Below are 23,778 nucleotides of genomic sequence, written 5' to 3' on the forward strand. Positions count from 1 at the left end.
TATCACCTCACCCCTGTCAAAACGGCTAAAATCAACAATACAAGAAACAACCAGTGTTGGGAAGGATGTGGAAAAAAAGGAACACTCCTGCACTGTTAATGAGAATGCAAACAGGGCAGCCACTGTGGAAAACAGTGTGGAAGTTCCTCAGAAAGTTAAAAATAGATCTACCCTACAATCTGGCAACCTCATGAATTGGTATTTATTTACCCAAAGAAAACAAAAACACTAATTCAAAGGGATACATGCACTCCTAGGTTTATAGCAGTATTATTTACAATAGCCAAATTATGGAAGCAGCCTAACTGTCCATCGATTGATGAATGGATAAAGAAGATGTGGTGCGTATATATGCAATGGAATATTATTCAGCCACAAAAAAGAATGAAATCTTGCCATTTGCAACATTGTGGAGGGAGGTAAAGAGTATTATGCTAAGCAAAAAAGTCAGAGAAAGACAAATACTGTATGATTTCACTTATATGTGGAACTTAAGAAACAAAACAAATGAGAAAAGGGGAGAAAAGACAGACAAACCAAGAGACAAACTCTTAACTATAGAGAGCAAACTGATGGTTACTAGGGGGGATGTGGATGGGGGAAATGGGTGAAATAAATGATGGGGATTAGGTGTGCACTTGTGATGAGCACCAGGTCATGTATGGAAGTGTTGAGCCATTATACTGTACACCTGATACTAATATTACACTGTATGTTAACCAACTGGAATTAAAATAAAAACTTGAAAGAAAAGACGATGAGGGGCACTTGGGTGGCTCAGTCGGTTAAGCGTCCAACTTCAGTTCAGGTCATGATCTCACAGTTCATGAGTCTGAGCCCCGCATTGGGCTCTGTGCTGACAGCTCCGAGCCTGGAGCCTGCTTCGGATTCCGTGTCTCCGTCTCTCTTTCTGTCCCTCCCCTGCTCGTGCTCTGTCTTTCTCTCTCTCTCTCTCTCAAAAATAAATAAACATTTAAAAAAAAAATTTTTTTTAAAAAGATGATGAAAAAGAAAGAGTAGGAAACTCTTATTGTTGATCAAAGAAGACTAAAGAAACATACTGACTGAACACAACATAATCTCCTGGACTGGGTACTGGAACACAAAAGACATTAATGGAAAAACAGGTAAAATCTGAATAAAGTATGTAGTTTAGTTAATAGTAGTGTACCAACATTAATCTCTTGATTTTGAGAAATGTAGCATGGTTATATAAGATATTAACATTAGAAGAAGCTGGGCGAAGTATGTACGGGAACTCTCTGTACTATCTTTGTAGCTTGTCTGTAAATCTAAAGTTATTAAGTTTTTTTTAAAAAGACATTGTGTCTTCCCCCTTGTTTTCCGTCTTAGGAACGCATGTGCTGCCATGTCACCGGGATACTCAAACAGCCCCAGGAGGAGGGTGAGCACCTGAAGTGTCCAGCGAACACCCATTGGAGTGAACCATCTTGGAACAGAGTCCTCCAGCCCCCTGTTGAGGTTTCAGGTAACTGCAGTCCCATCTGACATTTTGACCGCAGCATCAAGAAAGTCCCTGAGCTAGAATGACCCATCTAGGCCATTTCTGAATTCTTGACCCTCAGAAACTGTGAGACAATAATTTATTGCTGTTTTAGGCTTCTGAGCTTTAGAGTAATTTGTTACGCAACAATAGGTAACTAATACATCTAGATAGGGGCGCCTGGGTGTCTCAGTCGGTTGAGTGTCCGACTTTGGCTTAGGTCATGATCTCATGGTTCGTGGGTTCAAGCCCCACATCGAGCTCTGTGTTGACAGCTCACAGCCTGGAGCTTGATTCAGATTCTGTGTCTTCTTCTCTCTCTCGGCCCCTCCCCAGCTCGTTCTCTCTCTCTCTCTCTCTCTCTCTCTCAAAAACAAATAAGTAAATCTTAAAAAATTAAAAAAAAATACATCCAGATAGTATACATTTAGATAGGTAACTATCTAAAATAGCCTCCTTCTAGTCACACTCAACCCTCCTTTCCAACCTCAATTTGCTTTATAGCACTTACTTAGCAGGTGACACCACATTACATGTTTATTTAACTTTTGTCTCTACCCTAGAATGTGAGCTGCATGCAAGGGGAAACTTTGTTTAGTTTATATCCCCTGCACCTAGAACTGTGCCTGACACATAGTAAATGTTCGATAAGGAATACTTGCAGTTATTATTTTTGGATAACAAGGGGTTAGGTAAAAATCCTTCTCGATCCTCACCCAGAAAAGACAAAAGCAAAAACAAAAACAAAAACAAACCCAGCCCCTGTGGGTGGGGCTGGAGGATGGGGGCCAAAGTGGTTGAGGTTGAGGCAAAGTAGAACTAGGAAATGTGAGCAGAGACAAGTCTGAAACTCTGAAATCTGACTGAGTTCTTCATCTACTGAGAGACCTTAGACAAGCCTCTTCTTCCCTCTGGGGCTCTGTTTCTCCAAACATAAAATTCGAAAGACTGGGATGACCTGAAAGATCACTAAGATTTCTTTTAGCTCTAATAGTCAAAGATTCTATGGACTATCCCAGGGTGGGTTGGGAGGAGGTACAGGAGCTCAGTTCGGGAGATGGAGAAATGGAGAAGGATGAGCTCCTTCCTGGAGCTCACCTCCTGGAAACCTTTTCCCGTGTGATAATCTATTCCTTTGCCAAGGCCCAGCTCCCTACCCCTGCAAAGCCCACAGGCTGCCAATAATCCATTAACCAAGTCTTCATAACACGTTCCCCACACTGTATTATAACCCGACCTTTGTATCCGGGGGTGTCAGCTCCTAACAGGAGTAAGTAAGCCTGTGGGCAACACACTCAGGCTTGCAATTCCTGCCTTGGGAACTTAGATCCTAAAGGAAGGAAGGAAAGAGATAACAGGGGAGGAGGCAGAAGAGCAGGGATATGCAGGTCTGAAACCCCTTAAACCTCTGCCTTTTCTCTCCTCTCCTCCAGTCTTGGCCTCACCACCAAGAGAAGCATGCACATCAGCTTGCCCACCCCTTTGCCTCACCTAAGTACTAGGTCAAATGCCATTTATTTGAACCATATTAACTTTCCCCTGCTCTTCCCTCCCTTAGCCCCCCACCCTTTCCCCATAATAAACATACCCTGAGTCCCTTCCTAACATCTGTTCCAGGTATCTGACAGCTTCCTGATATTTAGTATGAAGACAGGTTTGAGGGGCATTTTTTCTCCCTAACAGCTCATGGAAAGGCTTCAAGAACTTGCTGTGTTCTGAGAATCATAGGTGGTGGGATTATGTTTAGGCTGTAAAGTGAGGTTGGGAACAGTGGGATGAGGCAGGACAGGTAGGCAGGAATAAGCCTTGGTAGAGGATTTTGTCCCATAGGCCATGGAATTCTGAGGAATTCTGCATAGACTGGAACTCACTGCTCTTCCATTCAGCCCTCCTTACTTACATCCCTTCCTATCTCTCTCTGCCCCCAACCCCTGTCCCATTTGTCTCATACCAAAATGTTAATAACACCCAAGATTTACCGAGAACTCTCACTGTGTAAGTTTCCTGTTCACATTACCTCATATCCATCGTTCAGTACTGATGAAGTAGGCATTATCATCCCCACTTCACAAGTAAGGAAAATGACCCCAGTAAGTGGTTTGCCCTATTGCAAACTAAGGAAGAAGCAGAGCCCAACTGCTCAACCATTACACTGATTGGTCCCTGCTCTCTACCTTTTTTCTAATCTCTTCTTTGGGGGAGATGTCTGTAAGAAGGTCTTTGAGGCCTGGAGGCAGAACTGGGAAGCGCGAGTACAGGAACCAGACAATGCTGGAAGTGGGATCTCTGGGTTCTGATGGGACCTATCTCACCCATCCTTGCTCACCTCTCTGCTTGGCAGGAAGTGTCTCCCATTGTCCCCATTTCCTGACTTGACCCACTTGCTTACTCCAGTTCCCACATCCTTTTTCACCTCCTGACATACAGTTTGCCCTTGTCTTTCGGTTTCTAGGTGACACATTTGTTCTGAAAATGCCTAGAGGGACCAGGAAACTCTGGAACCTCTGCAGATAATTCAGATGTCTGGAGAGTATGGCTGTACCTACCCTGTCTTCCCCCAACTCTAACAAAATGGGTGTGGACTGACCCTGGGTTTCCCAGGCTCTTCAGCAAAGGTTAGCTCCTCTCTACCTCATCTCCCACTACCTACGCCTGTGCCCTGTCACAGGCTACGTATATATATAACCCCATGCACTTCCCCAAATATGGCAAATTCTTGAAATCTTTGCATGTGCATTTTCTCTCTTTGGAATGCCAGCATCTTCTCTACTCCAAGTTTTTCTTCAGGAAATCTCCTAATTATCCTCAAGCTTTGCTCAAACATGATCTCCAGCCCCACTGATTTCATCATCACTCAGGCCATCATTTCCTGCCTGGACTGCTCCCTCACTAGTCTCTAGGATGTCTCCCTGGCCCTACACCATCCAGTGCCCACACTGCACGCACAGTAACCTTTATAAAATGCAAACATGATCTTATCACTTCCCTTCTTAAAATTTTCAAATGGTTTCCCATGCGCTGAAGGTAAAGTCATAACTCAACCTGGTTTGGGTGCTTCTTGCACCCCACTCCCACCCACTTCTCTTGCTTCGCATCCTCCAGCCCTACCCACCACCCTACTGGTAATCCAGCCAGATTTCCTGACACTTTTACTCAGGTCCTTGAAACTTGCCTGTTCTCTCTTGACTACATAATGTTCTCTTGGCTGGAACTCCCTTTCCTTCCTTTTCCCCCAGCTGATTTCTACTCACCCTTGAGGCAGATCTTGGCCTGGACTCACTTCACCACAGAGCCTTCCAGAACCCCCCTGATGAATCAAGCTGCCTCTGCTTTCTTGCCCTCACTGCCCATTATTTCCCCTACGACAGCATTTATCTGGTCCTTTACTACATATTTGTTTGCTCATGTGTTTCCCACACTCAACTGGGCCCGACCTTATTCCCAGTTATAACCCAGAGTCTAGTGCCGGTAGACTTACAGAACAATTGTTGAATTGGTGAGTGAACAAAGCCTTCCCTGTCTTCACAGTGCAGACTCAGGCACCCACTGCAGTTTCTGCTACCACCACATCATACATACTATTCTGGATTATGGGTGATTGTTTCTCTGGGTGTTCCTCTCTCTTTATGGATGGGGATGGCACCTTGAATCTACTCCAAGGCCTAAAACAGAGGTCAGCACTCACCTTCCATTGTCTTCCTCTATTTTTTATTCTTATTTTTAACAAGTTTTTATTGAGTAACTACTACATACTAGATACTTTAGATACAGCAGTGAACAAGGCAGCCAACACCCTGCCCTTAGGCTCACATTCTAGTGTCATATATGGGTGTCTAGTGAACAGGGGGTTCAGTGGATCTCAGTCCTACTGGGAAGCCCCTGAGAGCTTTTGTGTCTGCAACTACAAAGCAAGGAGCACAGCCTCAGGGGAAAGAGAATATATTTTCTTGGTGACATCTGGACCTCCCTTTGTTTAGGTCTCCACGAGACTAGCCATCAAGCAGCAGCAGGAAGTGGGGGGGAGAGAGGAGGATGGAAGATGGTCTTGCAGCCCAGTGCCTACAACCACTTCATCCAGGCAACTGGCTTTTTTCTCTACCCTGGAACAGAGAAATAAAGAGATCCACAGAAGGAAAGACATAAATGGATAGAAATGACAGAGGAAAAGGTAAGGAGACAAAAAGTCAAACAGAGACATGAGGAGGAAGAGGAGTCAAACACGTGGACAGGGAAGGAGATGAAGGCAGAGATAAAAAAGCCTGCAGGATTGAGCCCTGCCTGTCTCATTTGGGTCACTGGGGGGAATAAAGAGGATTCAATTTTGAGCTCTTGGGATTCCCTGAATGATCCCTCAAGTTATCTCTGGCCCCATCTGGCCTAGGAGGCTTCTGCCAGGGACCTACCAGCCTTCAAACCAGAATATACTCCATGCGACCCTCAGGAGTAGGGACAGGCAGTGATGAAAAAATACAGTTGCTCTGGGAACAGCAGTCCCTTATTTTCATCTTTTTCAGTAAAGATCATAGAAAAGACCCTGTGTTCACCATCTGTTTCCTAACTGGGGGCTCCAGGCTTTGCTCCCTGAGATGTGGGCCTGACAATATCTCAATCTGCAGGCACAGCACAGAAACTCCTCTGAGCTGAGAGCTGGGGAAGCATCCCCCACCCCCAGGAGCCCCCAGATGCCAAGCACGAGCCTGAGTTGCTAATAGTGAGTGCCCTGCTTTTGCCAGCAGCTTCAGCTGCTCGCTCCTGAGGCTGTGATGCCATCTGCTGCTCAATTTAGGAAACTGGATGACTGTCTGCACAACCAAGGGAGAGCAGGGCAGTTGGGAAGGGGGCCCACCTAGGTCTCAGAAGAGCCATGTCTTTGTCTCTGGACGGACCCAGTAACAGGCCTCAGTGACAGAGCAATGGTCTGTTCACTGTCACCATTCTCCTTAGACAAGGCAGGATGCCTCTCTTTCACAGTGTTGTCTTAAGGTTAAATTGCCCAGAGGGGTCTCAGCCTGCCTTTGAAGTTCTATAGCTTTCCTCAAAACATTTTGTTTTCTTTGCAGGTTTAAGTAAGATTATTCCAAGTTATATTAATTGGGTGAATGAAATAATGAGGCCAGGCCTAAAGGAAGTGGGGGGCTTTGAAGAAATGAGCTTGCTCATGCAGAATCGAAATAAGGCCTTCAGACTCTCAACGGGTTTCTGAAGTTCCTGCCGTGTGGTACCTTTTCAGGCCTCAACCAGATAGGGTTGTGAGCTCCAGTGTTATAGGGGCCACCTATAATGCCTGGCAGCTATTTTTGATATTTCTTGAAGTAATGGTTAGCTTGAGATTTCCCGCAAATCAGTTGAGGTAGCCAACCTCGGAGGTGATCCCCAATGATCTCCATGTCCTGAGAATCACCCACTTATAATCACCCTTCCACAAAGTACAAGCATTAATCTATGACCAACAGAATAGGACAGAAGTAATGGTGCGTAATTTCCAAGATTAGATTAAAAAAGACACTGTGGCTCCCTTCTCTGCGGCTGTTCCTCTCTCCCTCCCCTTCTCTCTGCCTCTTTCCCTCATCACTTATTCTGAAGGAAGCCAGTTGCCTTGTTGCTAACAGCCCTATGGAGAGGTTCATGCAGTAAAGAACTAAGGCCTTCTGTCAACAGCCACATGAATGAGATTGGAAGCAGATCCTCTTAGGAAGCCTTCAGATGACTGCAGCCCTGGCAAACGGCCTGACTGCAAACTCATGAGCGACCCTGAGTCAGTTCAGCTGAGTTATTCCTATTTCCTTACCCTCAGAAACTCAGATAAATGTTCAAAGTTTGGGGTAATTTGTTATGCAGCAACACAATAAATCTGTCATATGGTATTATTATTATTATATCATGGCGTATCATCTGCATTATATCACTCCATTTCCTTGTAACATCTAATATGTGGACCCCACCCCCTCAACCTCTTTAACCTCATCCCTTACTTACCCCACCCTCTCCCCAGCTCAGCCTCACCCAAGGCTCACTCCTGCTTCACTCAAGCCCTTTGAATTTGCTTTTCTGTCTGCTGGAGCCCCCTCCCAGCTACCCCTAAATCTCTGCACGATTGCTCCCTTATCTTGTTGAGGTCTTGTATTCACATGTAGCCTTTTATTTTTTTTTCTTTTAATAAATGTTTATCTATTTGTTTTGAAAAAGAGAGAGAGTGTGGGGGTGGGGGGCAAAGAGGGAGACAGAGATTCCCAAGCAGGCTCCACACTGTCAGCACAGAACCCCATGCGGGTTTCGATCCCACGAATCTTGAGATCGGGACCTGAGCCAAATCAAGAGACAGACACTTAACCGATTGAGCCACCCAAGTCCCCCACATATAGCCTTTTCAAAGTAGCTTTCCTTGACCCTCTGCACACCTGAACTACAGCTCCCATGTGTGCCTATTCTTTTCCCTAATTTATTTTTATCCTTTGCCCTTAATGATTATATAACATATATAATAAAATATATTTCACATATTTATCTTCTCATTTCTATCTCTCCCCTTGAATATATGCTCCATTTAGGCAATAATTTGTGTTTTTGTCTATTTTGGTCACCGCTCTAGCCCCAACACTTGGACTAGTGATTAGTGATACACATAACAGATGTGTACATACTCAGTTGAATAGGGACAAAATGTTACAATTCATCAATTGTAGTATGTATATCCTCTAGATGCCTCATATCACATGTCATGTTATGATGTCACATATATATTATCTTAAATGCAGTGTAAGGCAGTGCAGAGAATAGAGCCACATATAAGGAGACCTAGCTTTGTTGCTTGCTGGCTAGCTACATTACTATGAGCAAGGCATGTAACCTCTCTGAGCTCAGTTTTACTCATTTGTAAAGTGAAGTTATTATAACCTCCCTGTCCTACCTATAATGTAGATATAGAAATCAAATAATGAATGTTACAGTATTTTTTAAAAATCTAACACATAATATAGTTTCTGAAATGTTTTCTAAAGGCCATGTCACGTGTCTCAGGATATGCTCTTGGGGATGGGGGGAGATAAAAAGGTCAAAGAGGTTTGGGAAATTTGGTTCCAATATTCTTTTTTTTTAATGTTTATTTATTTTTGAAAGGGGGGAGCACAAGCAGGGGAGGGGCAGAGAGAGAAAGAGAGAGAGAGAATCTGAAGCAGGCTTCAGGCTCTGAGCTGTCAGCATAGAGCCTGATGCAAGGCCCAAACTCACCAACCCGTGAGATCATGACCTGAGCTGAAGTCAAACGCCTCACCAACTGAGCCACCCAAGCGCCCCATTGGGTTCCAATACTCTAATGACTCTTCTTGGACATTCACACTATTAGCATATGAAAGGGTCTGAAAATCCTGCATGTAAGGTCTTTCCCAACGCACCTGGCTATACTTGGTCTTGATCTCTGTAATACATAATACACCATCTTTGTCATCAGGATAACATTGCTCCTTTAGAGCAAGAAGGAATTCTAAAGTTCCTAAAACAAATCCCAGTGAGGTGGGCAATGAGATCCAACAGGTGAAATGGAGACTGGGAGGTGGGAGGAGGAGAAGAAAAAGGAAAAGGAGGGAAGAGAGAGAGGGGAGGGAAATCAAGAACAAGGAAAGGGGAAGGAAGAGGAAAAAAAAATAGTGAAGGAAAAAAAGGACAACTAAACTCATCCCCTTTGAAACGAAAAGAGTTCTGCAGAACAAAGGCAACCTGAAATTTCCCAGGAGTGGATGGCAGGAAGGGATCGGAGGGAGCTATCTACGAATTCTGATGCTGCCCACGAAACCCAGTTTATTCCTTTGAGTGTTGCTTCTGCCAATTTCCACAGGTGGAGCTCGGGCTTCCTTTTTGGCTCCAAGGAACCTCTGAAGCGATTTCTTCTTTATCAGAGAGGAGGAACCAGGTAAACCAAAACAGCAGCTTCTCGATTTAGTGTACTCACTAAGTGCCTGAAATGGCAGCTGCCATTTTTCCTTTCCTCACAAGCAATAAGCTTTCTTGGCAGCATCCATCTCCCCAGAGCACGCCTGACTTCAAAAGGAAGAGGAACTGCAATTCCTCCCGCAAAGATTCCCTAGGCTGAGTGGGAGAGGAAGAGGCGGGCAGGTTTATTCTTGACCTCCAAGTAGGCCTACCCTAGCCCAGTCCAGACACTAATAGAAAAGGAGATTCTGCAGCGCCCTCTGGCATCCACTCACACTTTCAGCCCTCATGGCTAGGAAGTCCTTTGTTATAGCTCATTTCAGTCTTTTCCCTGTAACTTCATTTTTTACTGCCTTTGCCTTACCCCAGAAGAAGGGAGTGATTTGACTGTCATAAGTTGCATGTATAGAACAACTTACAGTATAACCAGTATAGTTATAACCCATATCTTTGGGCATATGATTGGTGAATACTATTCGAGGAATTTCATTTCCACCAACTCAGAAACTGGGCTCTTTTTTTTTTTCTTAATGTTTATTTCTTTATTTTGACAGAGAGAGAGATAGAGTGAGCAGGGGAGGGGCAGAGAGAGAGGGAGACAGAGAATCCTATGCAGGCTCCGCGTGATGTGAGGCTCAAACTCACAAACTGTGAGATCATGACCTGAACCGAAATCAAGAGTCAGACACTTATAACTGAATGAGCCACCAGGTGCCCCTCTTTTTTTTTTTTTTTCCTTGTGTGATTCGTAGTGGGCTAGGGAGTCATGAGAAAGGAAGTGACATAGGTTGAGCACCTGCCTGGTCCCTTATATATGACATCTCATTTCATCTTCACAACAACCTAAAATGTAGAGACTCTAATTCCCATTTTATAGGTGAAGGTACTGAAGTCCAGAGGTCACTTAAAGTCAAACAGCTGACAGGTAGGTGGTGGAGCCAGAATCTCATCGACATCTCACTCCCAAATCCATGTTCTCTCTACCCAAGGGGCTTGACTAGATCACACAGAAACCTGGGTCTTTGGTTGCTTTGCATTCCTTGTGAATATTAGGTTTATCCCCTAGCCCTACAAACATGCAGGGTACACTTAACATCAGAAAAGTGCAGGGGCATCTGGGTGGCTCAGTCAGTTAAGCATCCTACTTAGGCTCAGGTCATGATCTCATGGTCCCTGGAGACCCGCTTAGGGTTCTGTGCTGACAGCTCAGAGCCTGGAGCCTGCTTCTAATTCTGTCTCTCCCTCTCTCTCTCTCTCTGCCCCTCCCCCACTTGCAGTCTGCCTCTCTCTCTCTAAAAATAAACATTAAAAAAATTTTTTTAAAAAAGCACAAGTAACTCTCAAGTCTTTGCTGCGACCAAATCTGTACTCACTCTACCTGATGTCCACCTGCTTCACCAGATTGTAATCTCCATAATGGTAAGGATCATGTCTATCTTATTCATCATACTATCCCTCCCTAGTGCCTACCACGCGGCCTGCTACTTGGTAGATACTCAGTATGTGTTGACTGAATGAATGATGACAGAAAGAGAAGACTCCATAAAACAAGGTAAGAGAATGTGAGACAAACATTTAAAAGGCCAACATTCAATTTAAAGAAGGAGAAAAGAGGTAGCTAGGAAGAGGGTGAGAGACAGCAAGATAAGAAAACTCAGCACAAACAAGCAAGATAAAAATAGCCTCTTGCCACTGTCCTTTTAAAATTACTTTCTATATTTGAGCCTAAGTGACAAGTGAAATCTCCTCTGTAATTTCCCATGTGTTCAGCTTAATGAACTTCTGGCAAATGGTTTCAGCATCGGAGGGCCAATTTGGACATCATGGGGGTGGAGTTGGTGAGAAAATGAAGGGTATGGAAATAGATTGAGTCTAGAAACCAAATGAAGAGGTGATTGGAGGCATGTGAGGAGGGAGTCAAGTCTTGGAACTTGCTCAACATCAAGAAGGACTGAGAATTGGTCTTGCTCTAGCTGATGTCATTGTGATGTTTCCCTACATGCTACAGAAGGAGTCCAGAATCCCAAGATGGCCTTGCAACGATTCTTTGTGTCACACTGCCTATCTTCTAAAGAGCTTTATTTGTTTATATAGAGAGCATTATATTAATGATTTAATTTTAGCCATTGGAGGGAATAAAGAAACTGTCTTTTTCATGTCCATAAATCTTGTACACAGTAGGCATACCATAAATGTTCAACCAAATCATTATGAGGGAGTGAAGTTAGGAAGTAGGACAGGAATGCATAGTCTACTCCTCTGAATCTGTTCAGACTGCCCACCCGGATGCATTAACTTTCTCTGTATACTAAGGAAGGAGCTCTGAGGGGCCACAGGACCCAGAATAAAAAGTTGTTTCTAGTCCTTAAAATTGTAAATGACCATGCAGACCACAATTTTAATCAGAATGCATGTCTTTCAGCTCCCCAAGTATGCTTTTTCGTTGTTGTTTTAATAGCTTTATTGGTATATGTCATATATCATACAAGTCAGCCATTTCAACTATAGAATTAATGGTTTCTTATTACACTCACAGATAAGTGTAACCATCACAATTTGAGAATATTTCACCACCTCAAAAAGAAACCTATAATCTTTAGCTATCACCCCCTCCTCTTTTTTTTAATGTTTATTTTAATGTTTATTTTTTAATGTTTAATGTTTTTTAATGTTTATTTGAGAGAGAGAGAGAGAGAGCATGCGCATGTGCGCATGAGTGCGCACATTAGCAGGGGAGGAGCAGAGGGAGGGGTAGAGAGAATCCCAAGCAGGCTCTGCATTCACCTCACAAACCATGAGATCATGACCTGAGCTGAAATCAAGAGTCAGATGCTCAACCTATTGAGCCACCAGGTACCCCAACCCTCCTCCCCTTTATTTATTTTCTGTCTCTACAGATTTTCCTGTTCTGGAGTTTCATATGAATGGAATCAAACAATATGTAGTTCGACGTCTTTAACTTAATGTAACATTTTCAAGGTTCACTCATATTGTAGCATGAATTAGTACTTCATTCCTTTTTTTGACCAAATAATATTCCACTATATAGATACTCCACATTTTGCTTATCCATTTGTCAGTTAGACATTTGAGTTGTGTTTTAGCCCCTATGAATAATGCTGCTACAAAAATTTGTTTTTGTATGGACACACATTTTCATTTTCTTGGGTATATACCTCTAAGAGTAGAATTGGTGAATCATAAACTAACTCTATGTTCAATCATTTGAGGAACTGCCAGACAGTTTTTCAAAGCAGCTGCACCATTTTACATTCCCACCAGCAGCATATGATGATTCCAATTTCTCTATATCCTTGCCAATCCAACTATGCTTTTGAGAAATAACAAGGACAACTGCAGGGATCCACTCTGATCTAGATAGCTATTACAGAGAAACAGCAAGAGGAGTAGAGTCCAGGGATGGAAGAGGGATCCCTCTTCTCCTGTAAGCTCTTAGGGACATCCAGAGGGAACACTGCCATCTTTAGTACTCTCTGTGACTCCCCGCGCTGGGTTAGCTGTCTTCTGACATCTGCCAAAGGATACCTATACCACTGTCTCTTTTCCCCACTAGATTGTAAGCTTTGGGCAGGCAGTGATCTCTAGTGCTCTGACTTTATCTGCAGCACCTGAACAGGAACTGGCAAATGGCAGATGTTCAGTAAATGCTGATTGGCTGACTGACTGAGTAAACGATTAAACATTTCTTTACCTGTGATTCTTGTCCAGGGAGGAGAGGAATGGATCAACCTCAGGGGCAAAAGCCTTCAAGAAGGGAAGCAAGGAAAGAATAGATGGAGGAGAAAGGTAAAGTCACACAAGAAATTTAGAGACCTAGTGTCCCTTAAGGCCAACCTTCTGATTATTATGAGGTCAAACTCGGAGCTAATGGACCTACCCTAATCCTTTTTTGCCTTTCATCTGGCTGCATTTTTTTTCTAGAAATTTTCCTTTTTCTTTTTTGTTATTATTTCTAACAATTTTGTCTTTGCAAGGATAAGAAAGTAGAAAAGTAGTTGCTATTACAGGTAAAAGACCACATAAATCAACTCACCAAAACAAATTCAGAATTTTAAAGAATGGAGGTTAAGAAGGTTGACTATGAAGGATTTTTTTAACTAAGAAATGCAGAAACCATAATCTAGGTTTTCCTCCTTATCACACTGAAAGCCCTATATCTAACAAAGCTGACTATATTTTCAGTGACATAACAACATGACCCACCACTCAGCCTTATCCATGATGGCTGGCCTTCTTTCCACACAAATCCTGCCTCTTACCTGACTAATCTGTGTCCAGTAGTCACCAGGTCATTGGGTCCCTCTCTCTCCTTAGGTCCTGTATCTGTATAGCCTGAATCACTTCCTGTCTCTTCTCTGAAAGCACAGACGCATGCATATATTCACACAAACCTCATCTTTCCTTTTCATGAATCCTCAGGGTAGGTCTCCTTCTCCATTTCATGTGTTTGGAAGAAAAGAAAGCAAAATATATGAGATGCCAATGCAATTTCTCCTTTAGCAGAGCTTCACAGGACAATTACCCACCCAATCTGCAGGGTTTTATAGCTCTCATAACCATCCTTTATGAATACATTGTGACAGCCGGATGCGGGCACTGATTATGGCAGCAGTCTTCAGCTACATTCCTATTTAACAAAGCAGAGCTCCTGCCTACCGGCTCAACAGTGTTCATGTGCCTTTTTTTTTTTTCAACGTTTTTTATTTATTTTTGGGACAGAGAGACAGAGCATGAACGGGGGAGGGGCAGAGAGAGAGGGAGACACAGAATCGGAAACAGGCTCCAGGCTCCGAGCCATCAGCCCGGAGCCTGACGCCGGGCTCGAACTCACGGACCACAAGATCGTGACCTGGCTGAAGTCGGACGCTCAACCGACTGCGCCACCCAGGCGCCCCATGTGCCTTTTTTTAAATTATTGTATTTATGTAAGTCTTTTTCCAACCAGAGACTATGTCCAACTCGATCAAACTCGAGGATTTGGGCTTGCCACTTCTCCAGTCTCTCTCTGGCCTTAGAGTCTAGTGTCTCTAGCTGCAATCAATTTAGCACTCACTCTAGCCTTTCTCAGCAGAGGTCTGTGAGGATTGGGGTGCATAGGAAACACATTTTTTTTCCCATTATGATCGCTGGGAGAAGATAAGAAAACATGTTGGCAGATGCCAGGGGCAGTGGCTGATTCCTAGGGGTTTGCCTGGCAAAGGTGTCAGGTGCAGTAGATGAGCAGGCCTGGTAGGATGCCGTGGGGGCAAAGAAAGGGAGGGACTCCAGCTTTCCCCACCGTTCGGCAGGACATAATAGTATTGACTCCAGCTAATGAGGAGAGGAAGTTTTAGTGTTCAAAAGAAATGCTGGTAACCGGCAATCTGTCCACCTTGAAAATGTAGCTTCTTGGGCTGATTGTGCCACGGTGCCAAGTAACTCCGGCAGAGGAAGCGAGTATTCTTTAAATACTGCAAGTCAGCGAAGGATTCTACTTCAGGGCACCAGAGACGCTGTCCCACAGGGTTAGGCTGTAGGAGTGCCAGGCATAATCTACCCGAAAATCTCCTGAAAAGAACCGAAAAACAAGGCGACCTGATGGGCAAGCCATCAGCCGAGGGACGACCCTACTAGAGAAAGCCGGAAAAAAGATCTGCGTGGGAGATGAAAAAAGCTTACGCTGCACTTGCAGAAACCGAAAGGTGCCACACTTGTACGGTGAACCGCCACTCGGTGTGGGCAGGCAGGAAGCACGGCCTCCCCGGGACACTCCAGGTTTTGTCTTTAGCACGTCCAAACCCAGCGCCCCCTTCCATACGTAAACAACAAACGGGATGGTAGTCAAATACAGTCCTCGTTAGGATTCCTACACTTTCTACGCTGGGGCTCTAGCTTCTGTAAAGAGTATGCTCACCTCGGCCACCGCTCCCGCATTTTTCTAACTCGGCCTTTCCTGGGCGGGGCTTCCGGGCCCCGCCCACTGAGGGCCTGCTCAGCGTCAGCCCCGAGGCGGGGCTCCCCTCGGGTTGGTGCTGTCCTTTCCCCTGCGGCCTCTGCTCTGGCGGCAGTACGCGGGCCGAGCTCTAGACACGTGCGGGTAAGTAAAAGCCAAGTGGGCAGAAGCCTTGGACGTTTACTAGTTTGGGGCGAGAGGCAGCTGTGGGGAGGCTTCTTCCCAGGCACAGGACGAAATAGGGGTTCGTTCCATCATAACCCCGTGTTTGGAGGGCATCTTGAAGAGTCGCTGGGAGATGGTAGCCCTAGAGTCGCCCCTTGTTTTCTGCCAGCCCTCTTATCCCTGGAGAGTCTCCTACAGCTGGTCTCCGAGATCCTCGCTTCCCTGGCGCCAGAGCGCGGAGCTTGGGAAGATTTGTGATGAGCACGTGTCCGGGTGGAGCTCGGTCAAGTTCTGCAACCCAGACCCCTAAAAGGGGCAGGCTGTGTTTAGATTAGTTTTTAGACCTGGACAATGAGCCTATTTTACCTTTTCTCCCAATTGTTTGGGGGTGGTTAAAAGTGAAATTAAAGGATGGCTGGAAAAACATATGGTCTTAGATACCCTACTCTTATTATGTAAATAAGGTAAATTATAATTGTGAATGGGTAGGAATGTTTACTAACATTCTTGCAAACACTTGAGTTACTGCTTTCAACAACAATTGAGGTCGTTGGTAGGAATGGCAGCATGTCTCCGTTTCCTTTCATACCCATTACTGCATCTTGTTATTTTTCTGGAGTACCGCTTTCATTGTGCTTCAAAAGGTCTCCTAACCACGTTTTCTCCAATCTAGTTTTAACTAGCCTTTCTGATTTGCACTGCCCATTGCTCTACCAAGGTAACATTTCCCCTTTTACTCCCCCTATTTATCATATCCTTGTCTGGAATGTAGCTTTTTATAACAGCAAGTATTTATTGACCACACACTCTAAAACATATTATATAGGCTTATATAAGCTTCTTAAGCCTAACAACCATCTTTTGTACAGGGTACCATTGATAACATTCCTATTTGACAGATGAGGAGACTGAGAGGTATAGAGAGGTTACTTGTTCACTGTTTCGTTTTTTTTTTAAATTTTTTAATGTTTATTTTTGAGAGAGAGGGAGACACAGAATCTGAAGCAGGGTCCAGGCTCTGAGCTGTCAGCACAGACGCGTGCCGGGGCTTAAACTCACAGTTGTGAGATCATGACCTGAGGAGAAGTCACATGCTTAACCAACCGAGCCACCCATGCACCCCACTTGTTTGTTCACTGTTACATAGTTGTTAGGTGATAGCTTATACTTGTTGACTAGACCATTAATATGCTCCTGTTGAGGGGTTCCTGGCTGGCTCGGTTGTAAGAGCATACAGTTCTTGATCTCAGGGTTGTAAATTTGAGCCCCCCCACCCCCCGTTAGGTGCAGATTATATAAAACTTAAATCTTTTCTAGGGTCACCTGGGTGGCTCAGTCAGCTAAGAATCTGACTCTTGGTTTCTGCTCAGGTCATGATCTCACGGTTCATGAGTTCAGCCCTGCACTGGGCTCCGGGCAGACAGTGTGGAGCCTGCTTGGGATTATTTTTGCCCCTCCCCAATTTGTGCTGTCTCTCTCAAAGAAATAAAACTTAAAAAAATCTTTTAAAAAAATGCTCCTGTTGAACTGCTGTGGTACATAGGTAAAAAACATGTGAAAATAAAGCTAACCAAGGGAAAGCTTTTTGTTTTATTGTCTATTTCTCTGGCTCTGAAATAAGTTATGGGGTTTTGAGGGTAGAGGTCTTGAACTTTACACAAGTGTTCACTACTGTTAGCTGCCTAACCCGGAGTACTTGGATTGCAGAGGGGCCATCCATGGGCTTTGGATAGATGCAGCCCCAGGTGAGTGCAATTTCATTAGCCTGCCTTTGGCCCCAGCTGTAGGCAGCTGCCTAGGTTGCTGTGTACCTAGGCAAGTGTTACGCTGCTGGGAGAATAGCAGCCGTGATAGCTGGTTGGCATTCTGGGCCTGGTTCATTCCAACTCTATTGTTAACTATACCAGGATGCCAGCATAATTGTTCATTCATTAAGGTGAAATCTGTAAGGGCATGACTTGGCAGGGAGAAACCTAAAAATCCAAATCTTTCTGAGTGGTTCTGGTTCAACAGGTTTGTCTAGTTGAACTTGCTGGAAACAGAACAAAGGTAATCAAGCCATGAAGGGATGTAGAAGTATAGGGAGGGGGCAACTTTTTATTTTTTGAGTGCCTACCAAGTGCTCTGAATCAGGCTTATACAGGGAAAAAGTGCATGGGATTTTTGCAATTTTCACTGAAATCAAAGTGCATGTCCCCCACTCCACCATACAAAGCTAGTCTCTCTGAAGGGAGTTCTATAGCTGCAGTGATCTATAGGGATGCTTTATTAAGGAAATGTTACGTGAATTTGCTTTAAAATTCTAGGCATTCTTCTCTAGCTCTTTAATAAAATATAAAAATACCAATTGATTGAGAGGCTCTACATAGTAGGCCTAGCTATAACCGTACTAATTTCTGCTTTAGGCTGACAGTATATTTGTGTTGGTTTCCCACAGAGTTGTTGCCCCTTCGGGGCAGTAAAATAACGAGTCTCTTTTGTAGTGATTTTGTTTTGGATTGCTAATTCTCTGAGAAGAGATGCTTCTCAGTTCTAGGCAAACACACAGCACTCATGGTGGTGCTGGAGATTGTCCAATAGGGCTGACTTAGTTGCTACTTCTGTGAAAAGTGACATCCTAGTTTCCATAGGAGGAACTCCTGAGGATGTTGGGAGGTAGGGGAGTTATTTATAAAAACTAGTTTTGTTCCAACAATTGGCTTTCCCTAAAAAGAGTTCTCTTAGTTAAATGTTGAGTTCCTTGTGTGAATACCTCAGATGTTCATTGTGAACAGCCTTTAACATATGGGGTTTAAAGAATACTAGTGATACCTAGAGGGTTTGGGGGAATGGTTAGCTTTAATGGTAATTATAGGCAAGAAAAAGACAATAGGAAATAAAATAATTCTGGAGGTATTGAAAATAGGGTAAATCGTAAATGGCAGGCAGCACTGCTTCCATTTCTACAGAAAAGAGGTTTTAGGAGCTGCTGTTTTAGTTAACACTGTTTAGTGTTCAACAGTGAAATCTTTTTCTTTTTAGGATGACTTGAAAGTAGGGCATCCTTGGCCTTACAGAAGAGAGTAAATTCACGGCATGTGGACGGTCTGTATGGCGTTCTCAGGTAAATGTCCCTATTAATTCCAACACTGACTACTGCCTATGTGGCAGGCCTATTTGCTAGTTGGTATCCGTTAGGAAACAACTGGGAGGCAAAATCACCTGTATTTGCCCCTGACAAATTCGGCCTCTTAGCAGTGAAAGGCTAAGTGGGATTTTGGTGGTTCTAGTCTGAAGGTGTATAGGATCTTTGAGATGATCTGTATCGTTCCATCTGAGGAATGTACAAGCAGATTATAAAGCCCAGGATAGGAAGGATGGCATATCTTGCCTGTTCGCAGCTAGATCCCAATCATGGCACCTGGCACATAGCAGGAACTCCTTGAATGTTGGACAAAATGACTAAAAGCATGGGAAAGGGGTTCTTGTTTCCTATTTGTCTAAAAGGCTTGGCAGCAAGGTCTGCTATCAGTGCTTCCAGGCTTCTGTTTTGCAGTCAACGTTGAATTCATTGGGATACCTGTATCCGTAACTTCTACTTGGGGTGCCTGGGTATCTGAAACAAAGAAAGCTGTTTCAGGAATCATCCAGCGGTTGTCAGCTATCCAGGCCAGCATGATGCCTTGGATGGTGTTACACTGTTGGAAGAGCAAACGCTGACCTTCTTGAGGTCTGGCTTCAAGCACTGTTTTGGTGTTGTGGCTGATACTCTTGGGCAGTGTTTTGCACCTCTGAGAGTGGAGTAACTCCTCCTGTGGAGTTGGTCCTAGTCTGGGTGCAAACAATTTTTTTTTCTTTGAGGAAAGGACCCTGTCTTAAGGATACTTTATCATTCCTTTCCTCTTTGAATCCTAGATGCCTTTATCTGAGTGAGAAATCTGCCTCCATCAGAATCTCAGATGTCTGACAGCCCTGTGTGACACCAGGATAGGTAATATATGCAGTCCTTTGTCATGTAGGTTCTAATTAACTTTCAGCCTCAGATGGGTGGTGTGAAATAATAGAAAATATATATATTGGCCTCTGCTCCCATTCTTGACACAGAGCTGCTAAAACTCTTGAAATTCCCTAAGTGGTAAGAACACTAGGAGCATCTTTTGTTCTAATATTTGGTTTTTCATATTGATGCCTGACTGAGCTCTTAAATCTAAGAACCTCCTGGGTGATTTAAATGTCTTGTTCTAATGAGGTGGTAACTAGAAAGACCAAGCACTGATTAGAAACTTGGAATTTTCAACCCCACTTCCATTCTTCAGAAAGGGGAAAGGGGCTGGAAATGGAAATAATTGATTATTCCCACATGATGAAGCCTCCATAAAAATCCCAGTAGTATTGGGTTTAGAGAACTTTCATGTTGGTGAACACATGGAGGGGAGGTGCTGGGAGAGTAGCACATCCAGAGAGGGTATGGAAGCTCAGCAACCCTTTCCACATAGCCTTGCCCTATTCATGTCCCATCTGGATGTTTATATCCTTTCCCATATCCTTTAAAAAAATTTTTTTAAATATATTTTTAAATATTTATTTATTTTAGAGAAAGAGAGTGCAAGCCGGGGAAGGACAGATGATCCAAAGTGGGCTCTGCATGGACAGCAGAGAGCTCAGCGTGGGGCTTGAACTCATGAACTGCGAGATCATGACCTGAGCTGAAGTCAGACGCTTAACCAACTGAGCCACTCCAGCACCCCTACCATATCCTTTTAAAATAAATTGGTTAATTGTAAGGAAACCGTTTTCCTGAGTTCTGAGAGCTTTTGCAAATTTATCAAACCTGAGGAGGGGATTTGGGGAATCTGTGATTTATATTGGTCAGAAGTACAGGTAACAACCTGGACTTAACGATTGGCATCTGAAGTGAGGGAGGAACAGTCTTATTGGACTGTGCTCTTAACCTGAGGGATCTGATGATACTCGAGGTATATGGAGAGTCAGAATTGGGCTAAAATGTACGACACCCAGCTGGTGACACAAATTTGCTTGGTGTGGGAGAAAATCCACACACATCCGGTGTCAAAAATGTTGAGAGAGTGGTAGTAGTGTGAGAGTAAAGGAAAAATACAAAGTGAGGTTTTCTTGGGGCACCTGGCTGGTTCACTAGGTAGGGCATGTAACTCTTGATCTCAGGGTCATGAGTTTAAGCCCCATGTTGGGTATAGAGCTTAATTTACACAGAGAAAAATCTTCTAAAAAGTAAGGTTTTCTTTACAGGTGGAAAAATTTACAAGTTCTAAAAAATTATAGGAAATATGAGAACATTAGAGAAGAATACTAAATCAAAAGTCCAAGGCCTAAACTAAGCTCTTATTTTCTAGAGCTCTGCAGTACAATACATGAGGCTATTTCAACTGACAAAAATTGAATCTGTTTTTCCATCTCAGTATTTAGTGACTGCCGTATTGGACAGCTCAGAGAACATTTCCACCTGTGTGGAAGGTTTTATTATACACTGCTGTTCTAGGGCAGGGGTTGGTAAACTTGTAAAAGGCCAAATAATATTTTAGACTTGTGTACCATATAGTCTCTTATAACTACTCTCAATTCTGCAGTTGCAGTATGAAAGCAGCCATAGTCATAGAAAGTGTCAACAAATGAGCATTACTGTGCCCCAGTAAAACTTTATATTTTTTAAATTTTATTTATTTTCAGAGCAAACAAGCAGGGGAAGGGCAGAGAGATGGGGAGAGAGAATTCCAAGCAAGCTCTGCGCTGTCAGCCCCAGAGCTTTAAGTGGGGCTCAATCTCAGGAGCCATGAGATCATGACCCTGAGCTGAAATCAAGAGTCGGATGCTGAACTGAGCCACCCAGGTGCCCCCAATAAAACTTTATTAATAGACAATTAAATTGGAATTTTGTAAAAATTTTCGGTGTTACAACAAAAAATTTTCCACCAATCATTCTAAGCTTGAGAGCCTTTCGAAAACAGATTGGCAGGCCAAAACTGGCCTGTGAACTGGAGTTTGCCAACCCTGGTCTAGAAAATGAAATCCAGGCCTTGGGAATTGATAGCTCTCATTAGTAACAGGCTGAAGCTAGTACCAACATGTCTCTGAAAAATTCCATGTTACCAATACCTTTGCCTTATAGCAAGCCTTTATCATGTGGTATTAAATACCTTTTATTATTTTTAAATGTTTATTTTGAGAAAGACAGCAAGAGCACAAGCATGAGTGGAGGAGGGGCAGAGAGAGGGAGAGAGAATCCCAAGCAGACTCCTCCTTGTCAGCATGCAGCCTGACCAGAGGCTCCATCCCATGAACAATGATATCATGACCTGAGCCAAAATCAGCAATCAGGCACTTTAGAGGAGTAAAATGACTTTAGTAAATTATCCAAATAGAATGGTTCTCATTTTTTGTATTTGGAGTTCGTTGTGTATACTTTTTACATGGCTTACTTTTGTCATAGCAGTTCTCTTCATTTTTAATGTACACCTAAAGGAAAGGTCCTAAGAAAGAACAGCAGTCTTCGGTTGCAGCAGAGCCTGATCACAGTTTCGGCCCTCGGTAGTGAAACAAATGGTCCCGAAGAAAAGAGGAAATCTTTATGTCATGAAGTCAGAGTTTAAAATCTGGGATCACTGGGTTCTTGGGTAGCTCAGTCGATTGAACTTCTGACTCTTGATTTAGGCTCAGGTTATGATCCCAAGATTGTGAGATCAAGCCCAGTGTTGGGCTCCACACTGAGTGTGGATCCTGCTTAAGATTTTCTCTTTTTTGGGGCACCTGGGTGTCTCAGTCAGTTAAGCGTCTGACTCTTGATTTGGGCTCAGGTCAGGATCTCACAGTTCATGGGATCAAGCCCTGCTTGGGATTGTGTCCCTCTCAAACTTTAAAAAAAAATCCCCCCCCCACCTCAAAAATACAAAAAAAAAAAATCAGGGCACCTGGGTGGCTCAGTCGGTTAAGCATCTGACTTTGGCTCAGGTCATGATCTCATGGTTCTAGCCCTGCATCTCACTCTGTGCTGACAGCCTGGAGCCTCTTTGGATTCTGTGTCTCCTCTCTCCACTCCTCTCTTGCTCAAGCTCTGTCTCTCTAAAAAATAAAATAAGATTTAAAAAAAATTTTTTAAATACAAAAAAATTAAAATATAGAACATTAAGTAAATAGATAAATAAGTTAATTAATTTTAAAAATCTGGGATCACAAGCTCCTGTGAGCATACAGATTGCCTTCCTGACCACTGTAAGTCTACCCAGGTGCAGAGAGGGGGTCCCTTTGTTGCTACTTGAAAGATAATTCATTGAAGTCAGTGACTGTATTCAATACCCCAGGAGGTTTCAGTGGCTTAATCATGCCCATTAAAGTAATATAATGGGATTTCCTAGTTGATGAGTGAAGTTAATTAGTCACCTACTACTCCCTGTTGAGTTGATTTTTTTTTTTTTAATTTCCTGGTAAGGAAAGAAAAGATGAAGTAAAACATTTCAAAGGACCTTTTTAACCCTGAGCTGCCACCTCTTGTCATAGGAAGCAGTAGACACAGTGTCCTTCTTCATTGCTCTGCTTCAGTTTCAAGCCTCAGACCTGTACCATATCAAGAGGAAAAACTAAAGCAGGATGGGTAGGGGGCTGAAAGTATTGAGTGCCATTCCTGGTGCCTATCAATAATTTACTTCCTTTCCTTCAGGGTTGAAATTGCTGTCAACAGACTTTTGAATTAAAATTTTGGATCACCTCTCAAAATTTTAATCAGGAAAATAAAACCCTGGAGAAATAAATTCTGCAGGCCCCAAAGGAACATAAAAATGTGGATCAGTGCCTAGGAATTCACACAAAAGAAAACAATTGGGGAAGAGCAACTAATTAAGTACTTAAAAGAAGGACAATGACTTCTTGAATCTTGTTGCTTAATTAGGGTTTTATGAACAGCTCCAGTTAATGGACCTGTCAATATTCTCTTGGAAAACAATTTCACTGAATTAACAAATCAACGGTAATACTTAGAATGTCTGCTTAGCAGTTCTCTTTACTGCTATTTAGAAGGCCTGTTACTTTGGCCCTCCTGTACTCCAATAAAGGGCCTTTAGAATATGAGAACATTCTGTACTCCTTGTTAAGGGTGACTTTACTACTACCTCAAAAAAGGCTGATAAAATGGACCTTAAAATAGATTATAGAATAGTTGTAGATTTACAGGAAAGTTGTAAACATAGTACAAAGAATTCCCATGTACTCCACAACCCAGTTT

The 23,778-nt window shown here is 43.3% G+C and overlaps 1 protein-coding gene, 1 long non-coding RNA gene and 1 other non-coding gene across 5 annotated transcripts in view; 2 read left to right on the plus strand and 1 right to left on the minus strand.

Moving 5' to 3' along the window:
- SIL1 (SIL1 nucleotide exchange factor) overlaps positions 1-23,778 on the minus strand; it is a 285,078-nt gene that overhangs the window by 253,318 nt on the left and 7,982 nt on the right. Inside the window, exon 1 of one of the 3 annotated variants that reach the window (XM_053221630.1) lies at positions 15,345-15,379. The exons of 1 other annotated variant lie outside the window; for it this stretch is intronic. In XM_053221630.1, coding sequence (XP_053077605.1) covers positions 15,345-15,364 — 20 coding nt within the window. In that variant the 5' untranslated portion in view covers positions 15,365-15,379. Of the gene's footprint in view, positions 1-13,842; positions 13,863-15,344; positions 15,380-23,778 lie in introns of those variants that run through there. One more of the 3 variants, XM_053221633.1, reaches the window with a different exon arrangement.
- On the plus strand, positions 15,394-20,321 carry LOC106967915 (uncharacterized). The gene is made up of 4 exons (XR_001429028.3): positions 15,394-15,527; positions 18,570-18,651; positions 19,443-19,518; positions 20,122-20,321. It is a non-coding gene; the product is annotated as an uncharacterized LOC106967915 (long non-coding RNA).
- Positions 19,174-19,373, plus strand: LOC113604602 (small nucleolar RNA SNORA74). Its single transcript, XR_003426576.1, has one exon. It is a non-coding gene; the product is annotated as a small nucleolar RNA SNORA74 (small nucleolar RNA).

Source organism: Acinonyx jubatus, chromosome A1 (genome assembly GCF_027475565.1).
Source record: "Acinonyx jubatus isolate Ajub_Pintada_27869175 chromosome A1, VMU_Ajub_asm_v1.0, whole genome shotgun sequence".
Classification (NCBI taxonomy): domain Eukaryota; kingdom Metazoa; phylum Chordata; class Mammalia; order Carnivora; family Felidae; genus Acinonyx; species Acinonyx jubatus.